At 43.5% G+C, this 22,810-nt stretch overlaps 1 protein-coding gene across 4 annotated transcripts in view; it reads left to right on the top strand.

Moving 5' to 3' along the window:
• The window catches only part of NDC80 (NDC80 kinetochore complex component), a 38,427-nt gene extending 16,152 nt beyond the window's left edge, over positions 1 to 22,275 (top strand). For all 4 annotated transcript variants that reach the window (XM_007666407.4, XM_007666406.4, XM_001505373.5 and 1 more), the window contains exons 8-17: positions 2,997 to 3,090; positions 5,030 to 5,136; positions 5,961 to 6,105; positions 7,422 to 7,627; positions 8,239 to 8,391; positions 10,470 to 10,559; positions 13,762 to 13,854; positions 16,855 to 16,985; positions 17,839 to 17,941; positions 20,475 to 22,275. In XM_007666407.4, coding sequence (XP_007664597.1) covers positions 2,997 to 3,090; positions 5,030 to 5,136; positions 5,961 to 6,105; positions 7,422 to 7,627; positions 8,239 to 8,391; positions 10,470 to 10,559; positions 13,762 to 13,854; positions 16,855 to 16,985; positions 17,839 to 17,941; positions 20,475 to 20,627 — 1,275 coding nt within the window. In that variant the 3' untranslated portion in view covers positions 20,628 to 22,275. The remainder of the gene's footprint in view (positions 1 to 2,996; positions 3,091 to 5,029; positions 5,137 to 5,960; positions 6,106 to 7,421; positions 7,628 to 8,238; positions 8,392 to 10,469; positions 10,560 to 13,761; positions 13,855 to 16,854; positions 16,986 to 17,838; positions 17,942 to 20,474) is intronic.
• Positions 22,276 to 22,810: the final 535 nt, after the last annotated feature.

The following is a 22,810-nucleotide window of genomic DNA, read 5'->3' as shown; positions in this document are numbered from 1 at the left end:
GCCTCTGCCATTTACCTGCTGTGCGACCTTGGACAAACCACTTTAACTTCTCTAAAGCTCACTAAAATGTATTGTAAATACCTGTTCTTTCTCCCCGTTAGACTGTGATCTCAGTGATGGAAAGGAACAGTGTCTGATCTTTCATTCATTCATTCAATAGTATTTATTGAGCGCTTACTATGTGCAGAGCACTGTACTAAGCGCTTGGAATGAACAAGTCATTGAATGATCTAATGAGCGAGGTCATTGAATGATCTAATGAACGAGGTGGAGATGGCAGTTATGAGAAAGAGAGGGAGATAAAAGCAGTGTGATCTAGCGGTTAGATCCCAGGCCTGGGAGTCAGAAGGCCCTCGGTTCTAATCTCGGTCCTGCCACTGGTCTGTGTGACCTGAAGCAAGTCACATCACTTCTCTGGGCCTCAGTTACCTCATCTGTAAAATGGGAATTAAACATCATGAGCCCCTTGAGGGACAGGGACTGTGTCCAATCCAGTTTGCTTATATCCACCCCAGTGCTTAGTACACTTGCCTGGCACGTAGTGAGTGCTTAGCAAATACCAGCATCATCATCATTATTATTATTCTATCTACCTCAGCATCTAAAACAATGCTTGGTACATAGGAAGCACCTGACGATTGGTATTTTAAAAAATTTTGGAAACTACGTAACCATCTTGAAGATGATGATGATAATAATTGGGGTATTTGTTAAGCACTTACTCCAGATTAAGCACTGGGGTAGATGTAAGAAAATCAGATTGGACACAGTCCCCGTCCCACATGGGGCAGGCAGGTGAAGTAGCAGAGAGAACAACCCCATTCTATAGGTGATAGAACCCAAAATGTCCCACCAGAAGCAATGGCTACGTGTATATTTGTGAGGCCAGTCCAGTCAGGAGTATCATAACACAAGTTTTCCTGTAGCGTGAGAAAGAAAGAGAACCTCTGTGTTATGTTAGGACTTCTGAATTGTATGGTAACTCTCCTACAGCCCAGTATAATGTCTTTATCCAATTCTATTAGTCTACAGTCGTCCCAGTGAGACAGTGTTCCGCTCTTCATCGTCTCTCTTTCAACCCACTCATTCCATCCGTCGCTAAATCCTGTCAGTTCCACCTTCTTCCACCTTTACAACCTCGCTAAAATCCTCTCTTTCCTCCATCCAAACTGTTACCACGTTAATACAGTCACTTATCCTATCCCGCCTTGATTACGCTATCAGCCTCCATGCTGACCTCCCAACCTCTTGTCTCTCCCCACTCCAGTCCATACTTCTCTGCTGCCCGGGTTATTTTTCTACAAAGACGTTCAGGGCACGTTTCCCCACTCCTCAAGAACCTCCAGGGGCCGCCCATCCACCGCTGCATCAGAGAAACTCCTCACCATTGGCTTTAAAGCCCTCGATCCCCTTGCCGCCTCCTACCTCACCTCGCTACTCTCCTACTCCAACCCAGCCCACACATTTCACTCCTCTAGTGCCATCCTTCTCACTGTACCTCAATCTCGTCTATCTTGCCGCCGACCTCTCGCCCACGTCCCGCCTCTGGCCTGGAACACCTTCCCTCCTCATTTCCGACAGGCGGTTACTCCACCTCCCTCCTTTCGAAGAAGTCTTGCGCGCAGATTTTCTCCGAGAGGCCTTCTCTAAGCCCCCCTTTCCTCTTCTCCCACTCCCTTCTGTGTCTCCCCAACTTGCTCCCTTCATTCATTCCCCCTCCCCACTCCACATAATAATAATAATAATGTTAGTATTTGTTAAGTGCTTACTTGGTGCAGAGCACTGTTCTAAGCGCTGGGGTAGATACAGGGTAATCGGGTTGTCCCACGTGAGGCCCACAATCTTCATCCCCATTTTACAGATGGGGGAACTGAGACCCAGAGAAGTGAAGTGACTTGCCCACAGTCACACAGCTGACAAGGGGCAGAGTTGGGTTTCGAACCCATAACCTCTGACTCCCAAGCCCGGGCTCTTTCCAGTGAGCCATGCTGCTTCTCTACATATATACATTATATATGTATATATATATAGATGTAGATGTATATATATGTATGTATCTACATATATGCATCACTTATGTATATATCTGTAATTTATTTCTGTTAACGTGAGCAGGGAATGCACCTGTTTATTGTTCCTATGATACTCCCCTAAGCACTTAGTACAGTGCTCTGCACACAGTAGGCACTCAATAAATACGAATGAATGAATGAATGACTACAACAGTGTGGCCTAGTGGATAAAACATGGGCCTGAAAGCCAGGACCTGGGTTCCAGTCTCGGCTCCACCGCTTGTCTATTATGTGACCTTGGGCAAGTCACTTAACTTATCTGTACTTTTTACATCAGCTCTAAAGTGGGGTGTTAAGACAGTGACCGCCACGTGGGACATTGTCTGTGTCCAACTTGATTAGCTTGTATCTATTCAGCATTTAGTGCAGCACCCAAGAAGTGCTTAAATACCATTTTTTTAAAATTACTAAATAGGATCCACCAATGATTCACACTGTGGTATTTAAATGCTTACTGTGTGCTCAGCACTGTCCTAGGTGGTGGAGTCGGTGTCAGACACGGTCCTTATCCCATGAGGGACTCAATATAAGGGAAGGGGGTAACAGGATTTAATCCTTTTTTAACGATGAGTAAACTGAGGCCCAGAGAAGGTGGCAGAGGCAGGTTTGTGTTTAAAAGATTTCTACAAACTTTATTTCAAGAAGACCTGTCACTCTCAAATTTGTCTTTATCATCCAGCCTTCCTGCCTTTGGTACTATTTCATGCTGAAAAATGACTGTGCCCAAATTATTTGCTTTGGCACTGGATAGAATAGAAAATTAAATATGGACTCTCCGGATATGAGGGCAAGTGGGGTTTGGGTACCTTTTAATTTTTAACAGTTCACATTATCCTAGGCAGGAACTTGACACTGGATAGCTAACGGTGATATGGAATCGTGGTTTCCTCTTAAATGCAAATTTTTTTTTAATTTTTATTTCAGTTGTTTTTGGACTACACTGTAAAGTGCTATGAGCATTTCATGACTGGTGCAGATTCCTTTGAAGAATTTGATGCAGAACTGGAGTCAAAGCTAAGTAAGTGCTAAATTTGATTAGACACATCTAGAGAACTCTTTCTCTCTCTGGAACACTGTACTAGGCACTTGGGGGGGCATATGATAGAGTTAGTAGACATGATCCCTGCCCTCGGAGAGCTTATAGTCTAGTGGGGAAGACTTAAATGAATTATCGGCAGGGGGAAAGCCACAGAATTGAAAAATATGTACATAAACTCTACAGGATGTGGGTGAGGAAACTGGAGATGAATCCAAGCGCTTAATAAGGTGAAAGAGTTAAGATAACAGTGGGAGTAATACAATCCATTCAAATTAGATATTATTATTATTTTGTCTTTAACATCTCTGTAAGAGGCATGCATTCTGTCCGCTTTATTAATTGAATCACCGAGGTGCGGCGAGGATTATGTGATTGGCCCCGATTTATCCCAGGCAGCAGAAGAACCAGGCCTGGAACCTGCGGTCTAAACCGATGCTCTTTCTATTACATTGCTGCAGGAATAGTGTCCACTGAAAGCAATACACTGTACTAAGAACTTGCGAAGCACAAACCAACATGACAGATTCCCTGCCCACAAGGAGCTTACATTCTAATGGAGGAGTCAGAAACAAAAGTATTTACAGAGTAATCAAAGGAATAAAAATAATAATTATGATATTTGGTAAATGCTTACTTTGTGCCAAGCACCGTTCTAAGCACTGAAGTAGATAGAAGGTAATCAGGATGTCCCATGGGGGCGGCTCACAGTTTTAATCCCCATTATGCAGTGAGGTAACTGAGGCACAGAGAAGTTAAGTGATTGCCCAAGGTCTCATAGCAGACAAGTGGCGGAGCTGGGATTAGAACCCACGTCTTTTGACTCCCAAACCCCGGCTCTTTCCACTAAGCCACGCTGCTTAGTAATCGAATGTAAGTGCTGAGGGTGAGTATAAATGGTAGAGATGGCTGCTGGGTTTATTTTAAGCCTGTTGTGGGCAGGGAACGTAACTACCAACTCTGTTAGATTGTTAAACTATTGTCTCTTAAGCAGTTAGTACAGTGCCCTGCACACAGTAAGCACTCAGTATATACGATCGATTGTGCCTTGAAGTGGCTTTTGAAGAGGGCTTTGAATATCAAGAGGACTGTTGTCTGCTGGAAGCGCTATGGACTAGTGGAAAGAGCGTGGACCTGGGAGTCAGACATCCTGGGTTCTGATCCCAGCTCTGTCACGTGCCTGCTGTGTGATCTTGGACAAGTGACTTCTCGGTGCCTCAGTTACCTCATCTGTAAAATGGGGATTAAGACTGAGAGCCCTCTGTGGGACAGGTACTGTATCCACCTGATTACTTTTATCTATCGCAGTGTTTTGAACAGTGCTTGGCACATAGTATGTCCTTAACAAGTACCATAATCATCATCATTATTATTGTTAATTGTTATTAGCAGGGGAGAGAGTTCCAAACTGGGAGAGCAAGGGGACTGTGATTAGAAAAGGTGGAGGTTGAGATAAACCTAGAAGGTTAGTTGCAGTATGCATTTGGCCCTGTTAATTTCATAATTGCACACAGGTTTTACATTATCTTCCCCTCCCCGCCCCTTCTTTGCAATTAGCAATTTGTGTGAAAACCCAAGGGAGTCATTGATTAAGGTGAGGTAAGTATGATGACTACCTGAGCTAATTTAATCCAAAACATAGGTATTAATCCAAAGAGGAGGAAATTTTATTGCTCACAGAGTATTCAAAGACTTTAAGCTTGTTTCAGGACCTCTTCCTTTTTAGTTTTTCCTCTGAATCCCGGGTAAGGAGCTTTCTGCACTTGAGCCGTATAGGGAAGAGATAAACCAGATGGGTTTAAAACCTTCTTTGTTTTCCTAAATATAGAGTTGCTTATGTGTTTTGCTGCTCTGGGACAAAATAATACAAAATATGATATTTTGGGACAGTAACCAGTTATACCTTTTATTTTCCTTGCAGAAGACTTGTATAATGTGGATGAATCCCACTTGGAGTCCATAACAATGGAAAACAAAAGATTGAATATAGAAATTGCAAGACTAGAAAGAGAGAGAGAGAATGAGCCGGTTAGTAAACATCTTTTTCTCTGGGGAACCTTACCCTTTGGGGAAATGGACCCTAAACGGGATTTGTCAACTTTAGGTTCCTAACATAAATCAAATAAATCAGGCTCCTAACATAAATCACCACTTGATCTTAATCAGAGGACTAGGTAAATGTTCCTTGTTAAAGTTCACTTAAGCCAAGACTAAGAAGCTTTATGGAATTATTTGTTTCGGTTTATCAAAAATAGGGTTCTCCCTTGAGGTGTTGAAGAAGCTTACTAATTAATGTATGATGCAAGATATCTGTCTATTTACATAAGATTGTTAATGTTGGAAAATTTGCCAAGTTGCTGAACCAGAAATGGTTGATAAAAGGATTTTCATGTTCTCCACAACACATGGCTACTCTTATTTTTATGTCTACTGTGGTGATGATGGACATCTATTAATCCATGTGGGTCTTGAGTGACAAGAACTTCGTTTTGTTGGCTTTTTTGTTTTTGAAATGCCAGGTTCAGACTCTTGTGAGCATCCTAAAATAAGTCAATGTACAGTTATCCAAGAAGAAACTTTGCAAGTAATCTCCTTCTGGTCATTACGTCCCCACCCAAAATGTTTAGAAGTGTTTTCTAAGTTAAACTCTCTTATGCTTGCCAAATGGTCCCCTGTAAGGAAAAAAAATGGAAGTGCAGGTTTCCAATGATCTTTGTCTGGCTGGAGATCGAACACTGTTACCTTAATTTATCACTTGAATTGGACCATAATATGACCGATCTCTGATGTGTGGGTCTGACGGTCAGTCTTCCATAAACAGGTTTAATCATTCAGTCTTTCTCTTCCCCAAGAATCGGCTAGTATCGCTGAAAAAACTGAAAACGTCCTTACAAGCAGATGTTCAGAAATATCAGGCTTATATGACCAATTTGGAGTCTCATACAGGCATTCTCGACCAGAAGGTGAAAGATGTTTCAGAGGAGGTTGCTGCAGCAGGTGAGAAAATAACCCGGTATGCCAACCCCTGAAATAGCCTGGTTAGGAAACTGATCATTTGCATTAACGCTCTTATTTGCAAACCTCGGAGGCCTGTGAGCTTCTCACTGTGCCTCGATCTCGCCTGTCTCGCTGCCGACCCCTGGGCCACGTCCTGCCTCCGGCCTGGAACGCCCTCCCCTTTCAAATCCGACAGACCATTACTCTCCCCCGCTTCAAAGCCTTACTGAAGGCCCATCTCCTCCAAGAGGCCTTCCCAGACTAAGCCCCACTTTTCCTCGTCTCCCACCCCCTTCTGTTTCTCCCTGACTTGCTCCCTTTGCTCTTCCCCCCCCTCCCAACTCCACAGCATTTATGTACGTATTTGTCATTTTATTTATATGTATTTGTATCGATGTCTGTTCCCCCACCTCTAGACTGTAAGCTCGTGGGCATTGAATGTCACTGTTTATTATTGTATTGTGCTCTTCTAAGCACTTAGTCCTGTGCTCTGCCCATGGTATGCACTCAGTAAATACAACTGAGTGAATGTATAAATGAATGTTTATAGGTATATTTAATTCTTCTGAAATAGAGCATAAGATGTGAAAAGGGGCAAATGCTTTCTTTCGTTTGGCAGGTTCTTGTCCACTTCCTGGGTAAGGAGGAAATTTTTACCAAATAGCAAATATTTTGGAGCAGAGGAGGCTCACCTCTTCCTCCGATGTTCATAAGGCCCTTAGATTCACTAGTTATTACTCCCCCATTTCTAGTCTTGCAGTTCCTGTCAATTAAGTTCCCCCCGACTTAATATTTCTCTGATCTCCCTTTTGAGGTACCGACTTGTTAATGTTAATAATAATAATGGCATTTGTTAAGCGCTTACTATGTGCAAAGCACTGTTCTAAGCACTGGGGAGGATACAAGGTGATCAGGTTGTCCCACATGGGGCTCACAGTCTTAATCCCCATTTTCCAGATGAGGTAACTGAGGCACGGAGAAGTTAAGTGACTTGCCCAAAGTCACACAGCTGACAAACGGTGGAGCCAGGATTAGAACCCATGACCTCTGTCTTCCAAGCCCGTGTTCTTTCCACTGAGCCACGCTGCATATTTCAAATCTCAAAATTGTAGACTTAAGCAGTTTTCCCCTAGAAACTTTCAAAATTCCTGAATCTGTTTCTCGGAAGCGTCCTTTTTAATCAAGAGCACTAGTCCTTGGAACAGACTTCCAGTATCGCCGTTTGAAACGAGCCTAGCGTCGGACTTGTTAATATCTGCCAGCGAAGCCCTCCGTGATAAGTGAAGTTGAAAAAACTGTGGTTTCCTTAAATGCAGAGATGGAGCTTGAAGCGATAAAGCAGGAGAATGCCAAACTACAGCATACTTTCGATAACCAGAAGTACTCAGTTGCAGACATTGAAAGAATAAATCATGAAAGAAATGAGTTGCAGCAGACCATCAACAAATTGACCAAAGAGCTGGAGGCCGAACAGCAGCAGCTCTGGAATGAGGAGCTAAAATACGCTAGAAGCAAAGAGGGGGTACGTCGTAAATCCTTTCATTTATTTTAATAATGGTCACGGCTGATATAAGCTAGAGCTGCTTTGCGGAATGAACTCGGTCTAGAGCTACCCGGTTGGCTCTGATCTTCTACGAACGCTCTGATCCGTCTACACCCTGTTGTGTTCACATCGTATGGGAGCGGCCCTGTAAAACTGAAATCTAAGAGTCCACCTTCCGTTCAAAAAGGCGTGGTGGCGAAACTGTCACCTAACGGTGCTGAAGCGGCAGAAAACATGATGCCGCTAGTAAACTGGGTCGGTAATTGAGATAAGCTAGAGAAAATTGTCTTTCCCAAAGGAGTCGATAAAGACCGCTCTCCTCTGAAATGGTCTGCCGGCGCGGGCAGGGATGGTGTCTGCGAATTCTGCTGTATTGTGATCTTCTAAGCACTTAGTACATTAATAATGATGGTATTTGTTAAGCGCCTACTATGTCCGAAGCACTGTTACAATGCTCTGCACGTAGTAAGCGCTCACTAAACACCACTGATTGCTGCCAAACTTCAAGGCAGAAAATCAGCAATTAGTTTTCCAGTTTGGGTAGAGCAGGGATGGTTTCTGATGTGTCTTTTTGTTGTTCTCCTTCGCAGATTGAAACCCAATTGGCAGAATATCACAAACTGGCCAGAAAACTAAAACTCATCCCCCAGAGTGCAGAGAATTCCAAAGGGTGTGACTACGAAATCAAGTTTAACCCTGAAGCCGGTCCCAATTGCCTAGTGAAATACAGAACTCAAATCTACGTAAGTGGACGCAGTGTGGGGGTGTATCGATTGAACTGAAGAATGTGCAGGCGTTTCTCCTCCCACAGGTCGTTGCGTTTATGAAAGCCACCATTTTGTCCAAAAGTACTGCTGTTTAAAAACGTTTCCAACGGAAAATAATGGTTAGGATAAAGATTATTGGAAATAGCCTTAGACTTCGTAATGTCACAGCGTGATAAATCGTGGAAGTCAAAAAACTCGATTCCAGTTTAAAAAGCTTTCTAATTAGCAAAAGGTTTAGGGTTGTTAGAAGTGGATGCCTTTGCGGTGTTAATGAAGGACGGATGACGTGGTTTCTACAAGGTTCAAGCAGAGGTCCAACTTTGCGTGCTCGGCTTCATTGCTTTGAAACCAGTTCGCGGTATGGTTCCCCTTCCTTCCATCTTATTCTATCCAAAGTGTATAATGAGACCATATATTAGAACAGTGCTTGGCACGTAGTAAGCATTTAACAAATATCATTATTAAATGGTAGAGCAGAATAACTACTCATAAAGCAAGGGTTCTGCTGGCTATATTTCCAGAATCGAGTTGGGGAGAGGGAGGAAAGAATTGATAGATTGTGGTGGTTTTTTTTGGTGTTATTCCTACTGCCATTTTTTACTCCATTTAAATTTTAATTGCTTGTTCTTCAAAACAGTGTGGCCTAGTGGAAAAAACAAGGACCTAATGCTGACTCTGCCACTGGCCTGCTCTGTGACCGTGGGCAGTTCCAAAAACCATTCGCAGTTTCTCAGGCGCTTAGTACAGTGCTTTGCGCATAGTAAGCGCTCAGTAAAAACGATTGAATGAACTCGTCTGGGCCACTTTCCGCAACTGAAGAATGAGGATTCAATACCCGTTCTCCCTCTTACTAATTGTGAACCCCTTTGGAACAGGGACCTAATGAACTTGTACCTAATCCAGCTCTTAGAACGGTGCTTGACACAGAATAATCACTTAAATACCACGGTTATTAAATACCATTAAAATATGTGTGTTTTTACCATAGTGAGAGAGAAGAATCACTTAAATACCATAATTATTAAATATTATTAAAATGTTTGGGTTTTTACCATAGTGTGGTCAGCTAAATAGCAATAATGTAGAGAAGAAGTGTAGCAGCTATACCTGCTGTCATAGATTTGCTTCATCACTTGTGGAGAGTTAGGATAATAATTGTGATCCTCGTCAAGTGCTTGTCTTGTGCCAAGGACTGGGGTAGATACAAGATGATCAGGTCCTACGTGGGGCTCACATTTTAAGTAGGGGGAACACAAATATTGCACCCCCATTGGGCAGATGAGGGTAGCATAGAGAAGTTAAGTGATCACCCAAGGTCACGCAGCAGGTAAATGGTAGAGTGGGAATTAGCCCCCAGGTCCTCTGACTCCATGGCCTGTGCTCGTTCCACTAAGCCACGCTGCTTCTCAATAGCTTAAAAAGGGGGAGCAGGAGGTAGAAAGCAACTGCTTAAATCTGAAGATAACTTTTGAGTCAGATATCTTGTTAGCTTCTGCCCGAGCACATCAGGTAAGAGCCCGGGTTTGGGGATCCAAAGGATGTGGGTTCTAATCCCGCCTCCGCCTCATGTCTGCTGTGTGACCTTGCACAAGTCACTTAACTTCTCTGTGCCTTAGTTACCTCATCTGTTAATTGGGGATTGAGATTGTGAGCCCCACTTGGGACAACCTGATTACCCTGTATCTATCCCAGAGCTTATAACAGTGCTTGGCACAAGGTAAGCGCTTAACAAATACCATAATTATTATTATTATTTTGTGGGGAGAGGGATAGATGATAATGGAACAATGCAAGGATCAGCGGAACCACAGAAATTGGAAATAGTAATACTGTAAGGGATTACTGAATTGTAATGAAGCGTGTGAAGTTTGCAGTTCTTTTTATATTTATTTTTGAGTGTGGTCCAGGAACTTCAAAATGACTAAAACATAGAATTGATCACAGGCAAATATTCATAGTACCAAATAACTTCTGTTCTTGGAGTATTTATCTTTATGAACTCTTAGCCACTCTCCACTGTGTGAGGATTAAAAATGTTTTCTTATGCTTTCAAGGTGCCTCTTAAGGAACGCTTGAACCAAACCGAAGATGAAATCAGTAAAGCGCTCCATAAGAAAATCGGTTTAGAGGATACTCTAGAGCAAGTAAGTCAAAGGCAACGTTACCTTAAACTTTCTCCCACATCTTTTTGTTCCATTATTGGAGACTGAATATTGGACTGGAAGCCCAGTTGTCTGATGTAGTAGGGTATTTCTAAAATATTGAAATGTAGTCATTTAAAGATAAATAAAACTTGTGAAATAGAAATGACTTTGGGAAAGTTGGGGGGAGCTGCTTTTTCAGCACAAGCCATTAACAGAATAATGGACAAACCTTGGGTGACTTGCAAAGTTTGAAAAGGTTATTGTTTTTTAATTGAAGAAATAGGTATGGTTTGGTGTTTTGTTTGGGGGGGGGGTTGTTGGGGTTTGGGGTTTTTTTAAGTATTGAAATAAATTTAGGCTAAAATCATCCTAGTAAGGTATCGCATTTCATATGGATTCAGAGAAAACATAAACAGACCCCTCATATGAGACGTCAGTCCCGAGAAGCACTCAGCTAGCGTCAATGCTATTCATTCATGCATTCAGTCGTATTTATTGAGCACTTACTGTGTGAAAAGCACTGTACTAGGCGCTTGGGAGATTACAACAGAACAAAAAACAGACACATTCCCTGCCCACATGAGTCTAGAGGGGGAAAGAGACATTAATTCAATAGTATTTATTGAGTGCTTACTATGTGCAGAGCACTGTACTAAGCGCTTGGAATGTACAAATCGGCAAATAGTGGTATTTGTTAAGCGCTTACTTTGTGCAAAGCACTTTTCTAAGCGCTGGGGGATACAAGGTGATCAGCTTGTCCCACGTGGGGCTCACAGTTTTAATCCACATTTTACAGTTGAGATAACTGAGGCACAGAGAAGTTAAGTGACTTGCCCAAAGTCACACAGCTGGCAAGCAGTGGAGCTGGGATTAGAACCCACGACCTCTGACTCCCAAGCCCGGGCTCTTTCCACTGAACCACGCTGCTTCCCCATGAATAAATAAAAAAATAGGTACACAATACCACTAAAAGGAGCTTGGAGTTTCTCTTAACAGATAAGTCCTTTTGAGCCTTGATCAGGAACTTTGAGGCAAGAGCTGCATAATGCCAAATATTGAGGCTTGAGGATTTTTTTTTTCCCTCTTCAAGTCGAGAGCTTTGGCTTTTTTGAGGGAGGGGTTAGGAGGAGTGGAAGGATTCAGAACTGACACCGTCTCTGGTTGTGACTTCATGGAAGAGATGTAAAATGAGAGTTCCCCAAAACATTTCTCTCTCAGTATTCTCCCAAGCACTTAATACAGTGCTCTGCAAGTGCTTAATGAATAGTTTTACAACCAGTAAGTGCTCAATTAATACCACTGATTGATCACCTCCCTTCTCTTTCCATAGCACAGATATTTTCTGTGCTGGTGGCATTAATTGAGCACCTACTATATGGGGCAGGTTTTCTGTTTTGTTTCACCTCCCCAGTAAACATAAATTCCAGGCCTCTGTTGCGGTTGTCCTGGTTTCTGACAGAGCAGTAGAGACCTTTTTTCAGAATCAATTTTAGCAGGGGAAAAGTGGCTTTCTTTCTTTCTCTCTCCCTCTCTCCTCTCCCTCTCTCCCTCTTTCACACCTTAGGTCTTTCGTTTAGCTGAGACCCTGAACAAAAACTGCCAAAGCTGTCGAAGTGTTGTGGTTTTTGTTTTGTCTTTAAGTATTATTATTTTAATGAAACTTTACCCTTCACATTTTAAAATCTAGAGTATGGTAATATTTTAAGGCCACAAAAGCAGCTTGGCCTAGCAGAACAAGCACGGGCCTAGAAATCAGAAGTCCTGGATTCTAATCCCGGCTCTCCCACTTCCCTGCTGTGTGAGTCACTTGGGCAAGTCACTTAGTTTCTCTGGGCCTCAGTTCCCTCATCTGCAAAATTTGGGGAATAAGACTTTGAGTCCCAGTGGAACCAGATTTTCTTGTATCTACATAATGTTGGTATTTATTAAGCGCTTACTATGTGCAGAGCACTGTTCTAAGCGCTGGGGTAGACACAGGGGAATCAGGTTGTCCCACGTGGGGCTCACAGTCTTAATCCCCATTTTACAGATGAGGTCACTGAGGCACCGAGAAGTTAAGTGACTTGCCCAAAGTCACACAGCTGACAAGTGGCCGAGCCGGGATTCGAACCCATGACCTCTGACTCCATAGCCCGGGCTCTTTCCACTGAGCCACGCTGCTTAGTAAACACTTAAGAAATATCATTATTATTATTATTATTAGTCCAAAATCAAGATCTGTGCCGAGGGGGAATAAAACTATCTTCCTCACTCCCCTGTTTTTTTGGCTAAATTCTAGTGTCTTCTCACCCTGGAGAATTATTCCTCCAGTATCGAGTAATGCATGGCTATGGACATATTCGTTACTTTTTTTAATGGATTTTGTACAGAGGACTAATAAGCAGAGTGTATAACAAAAGTTGATATTTATAGATTAAAATTAAGACCTTGTTGGTCCAGTGTGTCCTGTACCGTGGGCCAGTTCTGTCACTTAGTAGTTGAGCTGTTTCAAATTGGTCCAGTTGAAGCCAACGTCTCTTATTAGAGAGTTCTGGGTAAAAGTTTACATTTTCAACAATGAACAAATGAAAATGGAAGGATTTTCAAAAACAGTCAGGGGTCCTAAAAACAAAAAGGAAGGCAGTTTATCGCTACTCTCCTACTACAATCCAGCCCGCCCGCTTTGCTCCTCTAATGCCAAGCTTCTCACTGTACCTCCGTCTCATCTCTCGCCACTGACCTCTCGCCCGCATCCCACCTCTGGCCTACAGTGTCCTTCTTCCTCGTATCTGACAGACCATTATTCTCTCCCCCTTCAAAGCCTTAGTCGAGCCACATCTCCTCTGAGAGGCTTTTCCTGACTAAGCCCTCTTTCCTCTTCTTCCTCTCCCTTCTGCGTCACCCTGTCTTGCTCCCTTCATTCATCCCCAGCCCCACAGCACTTAGATCCAGATCTCTAACTTATTTATGATAATGTCTGTCTCCCCATCTAGACTTTAAGTTCACTGTGGGCAGGTAATGTCTGTTTATTGTTTTATTGTACTCTCCCAAGTGCTTAGTATAATGCTCTGCACACAGTAAGCGCGCAATAAATTCGACTGAGTGAACGAATAAATGGAGGTCAGTGAAAGAAGAGTAAAATCATACTGCCAGTTACTTGCTAGGGAAACTTGAAGTATTTGCATCCCAGAGCTCACTTTTTTAAAACGAAATTTTCTTCCAGGTGAACACCATGGTAGCAGAAAGCAAGAGGACTGTAAAAATGTTGAAAGAAGAAATACAAAAGTTAGATGATCTTTACCAGCAGAAAATAAAGGTATGGATCTAGTATTTGAGAAGTTACCCATTCTCTTATACCAGTGTGTACGTAACTGCCAGGATTCTTACCATAGGGGAGGCAATGAAATAGTGCTAGTATGGTAAGTGACTTTAAACTTGAGGAAGTTTAAAATTGGAGGAAGGAATTGAACAGAGTCCTTTTTTTCCCAACTCCACTTTGTCCTTCCCTCTTTGAACACAAGTCACCACCCCTTTGCTTTGTTCCACAAGCCTGGCCTAGTGGAAGGAACAAGGGCCTGGAAGTCGGAGAATCTGGATTCCAGTCCCAGCCGTTGCGTTTGCCTGGCTTATGAGCTTGAGCTAGTCACTTCCCATCTGGGCCTCAGTTTCCTCCTCTGTAAAACGGAGACTCAATGCCATTCTCCCTCTTACTGGGTTAGGCACTAATTGACAAAACTGGAAAGTCCCTCCCTAAAAGAGTACATATTTTCTGCATGTAAGCTGACAGGACTGTGCTTTAAATGTGGTGTCAAGCCTCACAATAATAATATCTTATTATTCCACGTATGGGTTACACAGATATATTTACTATCACCTTGCTTACTATATGGTTGTGACACCTGGATATTCAACTGCTGTTCTTATCACCTTCTCTGGCTGAAGGGGCGATCAATTTGAAGTACTGTCGGCGAGACAGGAGTTTCAGTAAGCAAAGTGCTGGCAAGCTAGAATCATAATTTCTCACTTAGTTTGAAGATAAATCTAGCAGTGCCCTGGGGGTCATTAACTGGAGGTAATGCTGTCTATATTTGGGTGGAGTTTTCTGTTGTGGCGGGCTATGAGGGCATCAGGTGTTGAGATGATACTTCCAGGGGTTGACCTGAGAAGAAAAACCAATGGGAGACGCTTCTTGGAGGTGGATTTTGGCCTAGTGATTAAAGCTCGGGCCTGGGAGCCAGAAGGACCTACGTTCTAATTCCAGTTCCACCACTTCTCTGCTCTGTGACCTTAGGAAAGTCATTTAATTTCCCTGGGTCTCAGTTCCCTCATCTGTAAAATGGGGATTAAGATTGTGAGCCCCATGTGGGGCAGGGACCGAGTCCAACCTGAATATCTCGTATCTAACCCAGCACTTAGAACAGTGCCTGGCACATAATAAGCGTTTAACAAATACCATTAGGAAACTTTGAAAGGGGAAGTTGTCTGTTTATTGTTATATTGTCCTCTCCCAAGTTCTTAGTACAGTACTTGGCACGCAGTAAGTGCTCAATGAATACGATTGAATAAGTTGCAGGAAAGAGGAAGAGTGTGTGCAGCATGTTGGAGGTGGGGAAGTTGAGCGGGTTGGCGTCAAAGAAATAGCAGAGGTGTAGTGGGAGAAGAGATCAAGCAAAGATATTTATTGTGCATTTACGATGTACAGAGCACTGTACTAAGCTCTTGAGAGAGTATGGTAGAAGGACAGCTTTCAGCCTAGAGGACACACGGACTAAACGTGCTTTTTAGGACAAGATTATCCAGAGAGAGGGGACAGTTGATGCCGGGAGGGAGGAATGAGTTCTTCAAGCATGTGGGTGTAGAAGGAGAAAAGAAGAGGATGCAGAAGTGAACTTTGAGGGACCCCCACACAGTTGGGGGGTGGGAGGCAGAGGAGGAGCCTGCAAAAGAGACTGAAGAAGAGAACCAGGAGAGGCCGGCATCAGTGAAGCCGAGGTTATGTAATGTTTCCGGGAGATGGGGGGGGACCGAAGCCGTGGGAGCGGATGAGCTCCCCCAAAGCAGTGAGAGTAAAGTGAGAGGGGTACCCCTGACAGAACCTTGAGAGACCTCACACACGGGGTGAGCAGGAAGAGGAGAGTGAGGGCAGAAATGAACACAGGATTGAGGGGGAGGAGGAGTTGGAGAGTGAGGAGAGTCAGTAAAACCACGGTTTTTGACCCAGGTCGCGTGCCTCGTTACTAGTTGGTTGGGATGTCCCGTGTTGTGCAATATCAGAAACAAACTTTGGTTATTCCACAATCTGTTGAACTAGAACAGTGAATTTACAAAACAGGCATCACTACCTAAAATCATCATTTACCATGTAGGTAGAACAGTTGACAACCAGACTTTTTTTTCTCTATCTCTTTGACCCTGACAGTTTTCAGTTTGAGCAGCCATTTTGGAGAATTGAAAGTCTCCATTAAGAGTATCGTCTGCAGACAACTTAGCATTTCCTGGAAACTTTCTAGGGGCAGGGGAGGGAGAGAGAGAGAGAGAGAGACGACTGCACATAAACACTAGTTTTCTTTTCAAGTGAGTCCATTCCGTTCTCTGAAATGGAACAGAAATTCACTCCTAGCTTCAAAATCACTAATCCCCACTAATGTAGCAAAGCCTACTGTGGCCTTAGACCAGAATGTTCTGGAAATGCAAGTTTGATCCTTATGACCACAGCCACATCCTTTTCTTGGAAGTTATCTAGCTACAAGTATTTTCTGCTTTGATAGACTGAGAGCTCCTAGTTTCACTAACTTTCAGCCCATTTATAATATTGAAAGCAAGGGAAGCCTTTGACTGATGGCTTTGCAGATATTTTTCCCCTTCTTATCGCCCCCCAAGTCCCCCAATTTACTTCAAGATTTCTACATTTTGTTTCAATGACTTTTAACATTTGTACTTTTTCTCACTATCCTAATTTTAAACCCATGATAATTTTTCTTGAAAGAACAAAAAAAAAACCTAGTGAAACTACCTTCGCAATATGCATCCTTGCACTTAAGACCCCGACTCCAAGCTTTCCAGGTTCTGCATACATTAAAGTGATCTTTCAGTGGGGCTCTCTCTCTGTGCACTTGACTGAGGATTATTTGCTGTTCTAAAGTCACCCTAAACCGACAACGAAATATGTGGTGGTGGTGGTGGTTAAATGTTATTTGTAAGCATTTACTATGTGCTAAGCGCTGGGGTAGATACGAGGAGATTCCGGGGGGACAGAGGGACACCGAGGGACACCAACAGGGCTGAAGTGACTTCTTGTGTGTTCTCATCCCTGAAGGAAGCGGAAGAAGAGGAGAAGAAGCGGGCTACTGAGCTCGAGTCCCTGGAGAAGCACAAACATTTACTTGAGAGTGGGGTAAATGAAGGCCTCAGCGAAGCTACAAATGAACTGAACGATATTCAGCGCCAGTAAGTACAGTTTTTCAGAGGAGTATTTTCAGAATCAGTCTCCCGGTTTATTTTTTAAAGAAATAATGAGGTATCTAAGTGCTTATGACGTGGCAGGAGCTGTTCGAAGCACTGGGATAGCTACAAGGTCATCAGGTTGGACACCGTCCATGTTCCACATGGGGTTCACAAACTTAAAGGTATTTATCGAGCGCTTATTAGGTGCAGACCACTATACTAAGCGCTTGGGAGAGTGCAGTACAACTGAATTAATAGACGCATTCCCTGCCCACAGTGAGCTTACGGTCCAGAGTGGGAGATGGACATTAATGTGCATAAATAAGTAATTTATAATTTAATCCCCATTTTGCAGATGAGGTAACTGAGGCCCAGAGGGGTGAAGTGACCTGCCCAAGGTCACACAGCAGACAGGTAGCAAAGCAGGGATTAAAACCCAGGATCGTCTGACTTCCAGGGCCGAGCTCTATCCATTAGACAACCCTGACATCTTACCTAATGTTAGGTGTGCAGGGGTCAGCGCGTGCGTGGGTGAGCTCACAACCAGAACACGACCTTTTAGACTCATTGTAAATGCTACAGAAGGTTAAAAAAAAGATGTCTTTAGGCTACTGTGTAATTTTCAGTGCACTGCAGCTGAAGAAATAAGCTCATTGAGTTAAACCTGACTTCTCCTTAGTAAGGTAGGAAGGTTCCCCTTTGTAAAAGAGTATGCCAAGATATTGGGAGTCTTCACGGAACCTCAGTTTTCATTGTGTATATGCCTTCTTTTATGGAAACTTCAATCTGGGCAAATTTATCTCTAAGTAGCGAAACTACATTCAATCACTGGGAACTTCTTTTTTCTGTTTCACAGATATCAAGTGGTCTTGCAGACGACAACTGAAGAAAGATGGAAAATCGGCATTAATGTGCAACGTCTCTTGGAGGTCGTTGCCACTCATGTAGAATCTGTGGAAGTAAGTGGTGGGAAACTGACTCCTATCTATGTTCAGAGTACTTTCAATGAATGGATTTAAAATATATATAATATTTATTGACTTTTTATCTGTAAAATGGGGGGACTGAAACTGTGAGCCCCACATGGGCCGGGAACAGTGTCCAACCCCATTTGTCTGTATCCACCCCAGTGCTTAGTACAGCGCCTGGCCCGTAATAAGCGCTTAGAGATATTGTTCAATAGAAAGATCAAGCTGAATTTTCTGAAAGATCCTTTTTAAGCTTATTGAAATAATTCTTTAATGATGTCTTTAGTTGCAAATAGTGGGGGGGGGTTTCCTCTCTCTCCCCCGTCCCCCCCCAGACTAAGTCTGGCTCCCTTGAAGCAAAAACTTAAGTTCTGAAAGTCATGTACAGTAAGGATCCCAGTTTCTAGCTGCTTGTCCACCTCTCACACCCACCAACCTGCTCTATTCTGAACCACAATGTCAGAAGGATTTGGAAGGAACTGGATTCTCAGTCTCAGATCCACCACTTATAACAATAATAATAATAATAATCATGGTATCTGTTAAATACTAAGTGCCAGGCACTGTACTAAGTGCTGGGGTAGATACAGGATAATCCGTCTGCTGTGTGACCTTGGGTAAGTCACTGCTCTGTGCCTCAGTTACCTCATCTGTAAAATGGGGATTAAGATTGTGAGCCCTATGTATGGGACATGGACTGTGTCCAACCTGATCAGCTTGTATCCATCCCAGAACTTAGTACGGTGCCTGGTGCGTAGTAAGTGCTTAACAAATTTCTTTTTTCTTTTTAATCCCGCTATACGGATCATCTTCCCGAAGCATCAGTCTCTCTAAACCCTTCATTGACCTCCTCCTGTCTCTCTCAAACTCCTCATTCGGCTTCAAGCTTCTCCATTATCTGACCCCTCCTCAATCAGCGGTATTTACTGAGCCTTTATTGTGTGCCAAGCACTGTACTAAATTCTTGGGAGAGTACAAATACAGCTCAGTCAGTAGGCACGTTACTTGCCCACACTGGGCTTCCTCTTCCCCCAACTCTGTTCTTTTTCCTCCCAAGCCAACCCACCTAGACTTCCCTCTCGACTCCCTTCAGTCCCCTCACCCCTGCCCTTCCTCCATCTTGCGACCCCCTCTCACATATTAAAGTTCCTCCTAAAATTCCACCTCCTCCAAAAAGCTTCCTTCAGTTCATGTCTCAAGGGCCTGGCTCATAAACCGTAAGCTCCCTGAGGACGGGGAACGTGCCTATTCCGTTACACTGCCCTCTGCCAAGCACCTGGTACATCACTCCGCACGTAGTAAGTACTCAGATACGATTGATTGTTGTTCCTTCAGCCAGCCTCTAGTACTTATGAACTTATTTACACCTTAGCACTCAGGTACGTGTGTTCCTTCTGGGTATTTTGCCCGCCCTTTAGTGGTAAATAATTTGGTTTGTCTCCCCTGTTGGAGTGAAAGCTCTTTATGGTCAGGCCGCAGGTTATTCTGTTCTGTACTTCCCAACCCCCTGGTATTGTGCATGACACCAAGCGGGCATTCAAAAAATGATGCTTCTACTATTTGTCATATCTTTATAATTCAATTAATGCCATTTATTAATAGTTATTATAATTATAGTATTTAAGTGGTTACTCTGTGCCAGGCCCAGTGCTTAGTACAGTGCCTGGCACATAGTAAGCACTTAACAAATACCATTATTATTATTATTACAAGCAAATCGGGGAGGACACAGTCTCATTCCCCGTTTGACTGTTGTGGTGACTGAGCCACAGAGAAGTGGAGTGACTTGCCCAAGGTCACACAGCAGACAAGTGGCAGAGCAGGGATTAGAATCCAAGAACTCCTGACTCCCCAGGCCCGGACTCTATCCACTACACCATACTGCTTTAGAGTACTGTACTAAGCACTTGGGATAGTAATGTCTGCTCTGTGACCTTGGGTAAGTCACTTCACTTCTCTGGGCCTCAGTTACCTTATCTATAAAATGGGGATTAAGCCTGTGAGCCCCATGGGGAACATGGACTCAGAGAAGCAGCGTGGCTTAATGGAAAGAGCCCAGGCTTAGGAGTCAGAGGTCATGAGTTCTAATCCCAGCTCTGCCACTTATCACCTGTGTGAGTTTGGGCAATTCACCGCTTCTCGGTGCCTCAGTTACCTCAGCTGTAAAATGGGGATTAAAAATGTGAGGCCCATGTGGGACAATCTGATCACATTGTATCCCCCCAGCACTTAGAACAGTGCTTTGCGCATAGTGAGCACTTAACAGATACCACCATTATTGTTATTATGGACTCTCTCCAACCTGATTACCTTGTTATCTATCCCAGCGCTCAGAACAATGCTTGACACATAGTAAGCGCTTAACAAATGCCATTATTATTACAATACACCAGAGTTAGGAGACGCGTTCCCTGCCCACAGTGAGCTTACTGTCTGGAGGGGGAGATGGCCATTAATATAAATAATTATAATTATTTAAGATACAATTTAAGATACAAGATAATACAAATCTTCTCTTCCGTAGAAATACCTTGAGGAACAGATTCTCAGAGCGGACAGAGAATTTGAAGAATTTATGTCCGAGGATTCCTTGAAAGATCTGAATGAAATCATAGACAAGTATAAACAGAAGGCTGCCATCCTGGAGACGGAAGAAGAAATGTTGACTCGCGAGTGATCGAAGACCCTTTGACTCCCTTCTGATGTAGCAATATGTATAAATGTGTCTCTTCTCACGATTGTTGTCTATGTGCTAAAGCCGGGACCTCTCCTCTTCCTTAATACCTACCTGCCTTGGCAACTAGAAGAGGAATGGGCAGAATGCCCACAGAGTAGACTTCCTCATTGAATTAGTGGCTTTTTATCGTCATCAGTACCCGTATTGGCTAGGGTGATTGGAGAGGAGTTCACTAGTGCTTTCTGGGGGGAAATTGGAAGGCGCTATCCACCCATCAGGCGATGTGGTAAAACGCAGAGTTGGGCGGTCAGAGATCCAAAAGTCTTAGAGTAAGATCTGAAGAGAGAGGAAATGCTGGAAGCGGATTGGACCCGGAGTCTGTGCGTCTCTTCCTGTCCAAAAGTAAAGCGTCGGAGGCGGGCGGTAGCGTCTACCCTCGCTCGGAAGACCCAGGCAGTCTTGGGCTTCAAAACCCCCCCAGAATGATGAGGAAACTCCCCTAGGGGCGTTGAACTGAACTTAGTGCCCAGAGCATCCATTCCTCTGGCTTTGGGAACTGCTGTAACTTGACTGCACCTGCATTTGGGGCTATTTGAAAGGAATTGATGAAGCCAAAGTGCCGTAGGCAAAGAGTCCAAATGTCAGAGTAAGGATAGCCGGCCGCTAGAACTTAAAAGGGGACTCTCTTTCTTTGGTGGGAGGGGGGTGGGGAGGCAGAATTGTGGGGAAGCTGAGTCTTGTGAAGAGATGTAGGAAACGGCAATCGTTCAATACTTTGACCGTTATTGTGCTGCCCAGGACCAACAAGCGAGGGGAGGAGATGGTAGCAGGGACTTTCACTGTAGGAGAGGATGATGGGCTGTTCGGAAAGGGCATCCAAGCAGCTGCGGTTCCTTCCTAAGAAGCTTTCAATGAATGCTTCAGTGAACCAAGACAGTGGCTTGGACAGTGTTCTGGACAGTGCTTTGAGGTGCGGGGAGTTTCTAGACCCACAGTTCTAAAGTTACTTTGAAATACTGCCTCACCGTGAGAGAAACGTCTGCTAGGCAACTGAGGCATAGCCTCAGTGTAGCTTAGAAGGTTTGAAATTTTGCAAAGCCTCCTCAAGGGATACATCCTAAGTAGCCAGACTTAATGAAGGAGCAGGATTCTCGCCGATTGGACATATGAAAGAGAGACTTTGAAGTCCCAGAACTTAAGGGGTAGGCTAGCAGCCCATGTAAACCTTTTTTTTTTTTTGGTGTGTTTTAATCTGCAAATGCTAAGCCGCTGTTAGGATGAAGTTATAGTTTCTACTCTCTGGCTCCAAAAAGGAGTCACAACCGTTGTACATAGTCTTCTCTTCTATTGGTTTACTAGTGGTGCTGTTGTTTTCTCCCAGTTATGTCTCCCGTCTATTTTTCCGTCCTCTATCTGTATTTCTTGAGGCGTTTCACTCTCCCTTTTGGCCCTTCCTTCCCCTTTTGGGTGTCCTCTTCTTTTTCCTTCCCCACCGTGGATTCTCTCTGATTTTTCCCTTTCTGTCGGCGCTCACGCCTTACTCGTTTCCTTTCCATTTCTTGATCCGACAGTGTGATAAATTTTACATTAACCGAACGATCATTTGTATATCGTATTAAAGGGCTACATTTGAAAATCGTTTTTACTACCGATTCGACTTTGTTTTTATTTAATCGGTTACTTCTCTACTCCCTGCTTTGTCTTATAAATGGCTATTGTGCTTCTTCCCTAGTCAGTCATTGTACTGATTTACGTATCAGTCTTAATTGGTGCTTTTGTTTTTCCTTGTATTTTTTTTGTAAGTTTTAAACCTCGATTTGGAATGGACAACTTAACTTTGAAGACTTTCCTCTGGAATTTTTTCCTAATTTTTTTAGTTGACAATTGATTCATTTTCCTCTGATACTAATCTTTTATTTTCTCATCCGACATTCTTCCTGAATTTTACTTTTGGTTTTAGTTTGTTTGCTTGTTTAAGTGAGTCACATCTGGTGGGTGGGGAGGAGGAAGTGATGATAGGCTCTCTCGTTTTAGCCCCTTTCCCCTCAACCTCCCCTCTCCGCAGTTATCCACTTGTATATCTGGGTTGCTGTTATGTCGGGGTGATGTTTGGGGGGGGCGGATGGGTTGTGCAAAAGTCATACGATATATCTCCAAATGATCACACTGGGTAGCCGGGCTTG

This window comes from Ornithorhynchus anatinus, chromosome 5, assembly GCF_004115215.2.
Source record: "Ornithorhynchus anatinus isolate Pmale09 chromosome 5, mOrnAna1.pri.v4, whole genome shotgun sequence".
Classification (NCBI taxonomy): Eukaryota; Metazoa; Chordata; class Mammalia; order Monotremata; family Ornithorhynchidae; genus Ornithorhynchus; species Ornithorhynchus anatinus.
The sequence above is the reverse complement of the archived record's forward strand: the minus strand, read 5'-3'. Positions and strand labels throughout refer to the sequence as shown.